We start from the raw sequence: 3,002 nt of genomic DNA on the forward strand, positions 1-3,002 counted from the left end.
ACCCGTGAAATCCAAGATCCCATTTAGTGCTCACTTACAGAAACAAATACAAGAATATCTCTGGTGAAGTCAAAGAAGTTACACTTGCCTGACAGCAGTGCTGGGGAGAGGTCCATGAACTACATTTTAATAAAAAGATTTGCTTTTAAACTCATTTTCTTGCGTCATCTTCCATTCCATTTTCTCTGCAGTTGTGCCTGTGGCCTGTTTTCTAGGCAGTTTTGTGGACTCCGTGTATATATAAGTAAAGAGCACTACTTGCAATAAACTCCATTAGAAAATACTTATCTCTGACAACCCACTAGTCTGTTTTCCCCTCAGTGTCCTTTTAGCAGGCAGTTAAAGAAATTAGCAGCAGTGACTCCTGAAGTTACACTTACAGAGTACTCATTGCTAATACATTGCTCACAGTAATTCTTCCAAGCAGAGATGACAGGGAGGGAGTGGCAAGGACTTCTCTGTTCTGCTTTGATTTGTGTTTTATTTTTTTCTAAAGCAGATTTTAATGAAAAAATGAGAGTTGCTTCAGTGTTTCATGAGTTCGCATGCTCTACTGGCTTCATCCTTCCTCCTTTTCCCACTCAAACCCAGGCTGCTTCTAGTCCGGCTGCATCAGCAAGCTGGCTGGGGCAAGCTTGCAGGGCTCCCTTTCCAGCAGGGGCTTGGGGTGAATGCTCCAAGGAGCCTGGGGAGAGCCCTTCTCTGCTCCCATGGGTTGACGAAATTTCCCACCAACAGGAACCTCTTGTCGATGACCCTGTTCTGTCTTCCCTTCTGCCGAAGTCTCTGCTGCTTTGTCGTATGTTATAGGGTGTCCTTCTACTGGAGAAAACAGATTTATGTATTACTAAAAGTCATCTGAGAAGATTTGCAATAACTGAGCTAAAAGAAAGCTAACATCAGTTTTGAGAGAGGAAAGTTATGAAAGGAAGCACAGAACTAAGTTCAGAAAATTGCAAAGCCTATTAATGTCAAAAGAACAATAAAGAGGCAAATAACTTGATTCACATTTTAAGAAATTATTTGTCCTAGGCAAAGGTCATGGTTTTCTGTTTTAATATACAAGAACAGTAAAATGCATGCCTGTGACAGGAAGACCACCTGCCTGGCAAAATTAAAGCCCCTGCTCCAAAGTCAAAAGATCTTACAATTATTTACTGGCATGGTATAAGAACTTCTTTAACATGTTGGAGGAGACATCAGATTATTTACCAGTCTTGTCTAAAATGGTTGAACCACTTTTGCTAAAATTTTCAACCAGGAAAAAAATAAAAAGCCTGTCATGAGAAATTTCTGTTCCAATAGCTGCCTCTGATAAAACTATAAATTAAAACAGAACTTCCTAATGGGAAACACCAGGCTTCCTTCACAGAACAATACAGTTCTACACACATTCACAATATTAGTCCAACCAAGGAAATGTGAGGCATATTTTCTACTGCTGAATAAAATGATCTCCCAACATATGTCTAAGGACAGGATGGGCAATTTTTAAAATCTTGCAAGATGCCTCCCCATTCAAGCAACCTCAAACATTTGTCTTTGCATATTTCTGAATGACTGATACAAACTGGACTCTGTAGTAACATCTGTAGTTGGGAGGTACCTATGGTAAATAAGACAAATGGTTAAGAATATGAGTCTTTCTCCATCATTTCTCAACATCTGAGCAATTAGGAGATGCAGTTGCCATCTATAAGGCAGCATCTCCTAAAACTCAGAGTAGTCCAGCCGGTAACCTGTGGGCCATGGCAACTCATTGTGTCCTGCTGTTCTGCCTGTTGCCTTCACGCCAGGGATGGGAGGCACCTCTCCTTCATTCATGTCATCTTTGTTCAAGCACCAAACACTCTCCCAGTAACCAAACGCTATGTTTGACACTAAAAGCAGAACTGCAGTTGCTGCTGCAGGGCAAAAGGTTTCTGGGGACACCTGGACTCCTGTCAGTTATCCTGTCTGAATGAATAGGGATTGTCAAAGTGCATCTTTCCATGGATAGGTATTCCTCATGAGTCTTGTAGGCATAACTCACTTGCTAAGAAGCAAACCTGTGAAGTTCTATAAAAATGCAAAAATATAGTTATTATTATTATCATGAGAAGCATCTGGCTTCTTATGAGTGTGAAAGCACTGTTGTAGTGTAATTTCTCAAGAATAATCTTCAAAGGGAAGGACTGAATGGTCTCTTCACAGCAATACAAACGTGGCTTCTGCTGTGCACAGCAGCTATAAGCAACCCAGAAATATAATTTTGATTTCTTCTGTCTCCTCTATCAGCTGTTATTCCTGCTCGTACAAAGGTGAGGAGAGATCTAATAAGAAAGGAAATCCTACTCACCATATTCTGAAGGACAGGCAGGATGAGAATTTGTTGTCTCACACTCAATAAGATCAACTGCTTTAGTCTCCAGAGAACTGTTAGACTCCTTAACAACCGCAAACTGCAAATGCATACAATAGACACAAAATACTCGGAGTCCAAATTAATATAAAATGAACCGGTTTTCTGAAACCCAAGAGGAAATCTAGAAGGGCTACATGCTCCAACCACAGCAGGGGGGGAAAGGTCATCCTGGCTTCTGGGATGAGCTTTCCCCTGCAGATAATTAAATATTTTTATTGATGACAGCCCTGGTCTTTCTTTGGAAAGGGCACAGTCCCAGTCTAGAAAGAAACTATCCATTCTCTTGCCTTGCAAATCAACCTTTCCAGATGCAAGAACAAAAGTATATAAAAATCAACCCCCTCCATAGTACTGAGGACCACTTTCAAAGTGTTAGAGAGACCTGCAACCAGACAGCAGGAAACCCTGTCAAAGGAAGAGAGCCTCCCTTTCTGGCTGCCACTGGGGTGTGCAATTCCACCTTCCCTTGGTAACAGTGGAAGTGACACCTCAGAAGAAGACAGGACCCTCTGGGGAAACATGCTGAAATTACAAGGGGAAAACCAGAAAAAACAGGGGTAGAGGAAAGCAGCATGCTGAAATAGTACAGAGGGAAAGA

General features: G+C 41.5%; 1 protein-coding gene across 1 annotated transcript in view; it reads right to left on the reverse strand.

The window, feature by feature from the left end:
• Nucleotides 1-598: 598 nt before the first annotated feature.
• Nucleotides 599-3,002, reverse strand: part of EGF (epidermal growth factor) — a 55,808-nt gene continuing 53,404 nt past the window's right edge. The window contains exons 24-25 of the mRNA XM_010182041.1: nt 2,339-2,441; nt 599-822 (exon numbers count right to left, since the gene is read on the reverse strand). Coding sequence (XP_010180343.1) covers nt 599-822; nt 2,339-2,441 — 327 coding nt within the window. The remainder of the gene's footprint in view (nt 823-2,338; nt 2,442-3,002) is intronic.

The sequence above is a fragment of the Mesitornis unicolor genome, unplaced genomic scaffold (assembly GCF_000695765.1).
Source record: "Mesitornis unicolor isolate BGI_N332 unplaced genomic scaffold, ASM69576v1 scaffold33413, whole genome shotgun sequence".
In the NCBI taxonomy this organism is placed as follows: domain Eukaryota; kingdom Metazoa; phylum Chordata; class Aves; order Mesitornithiformes; family Mesitornithidae; genus Mesitornis; species Mesitornis unicolor.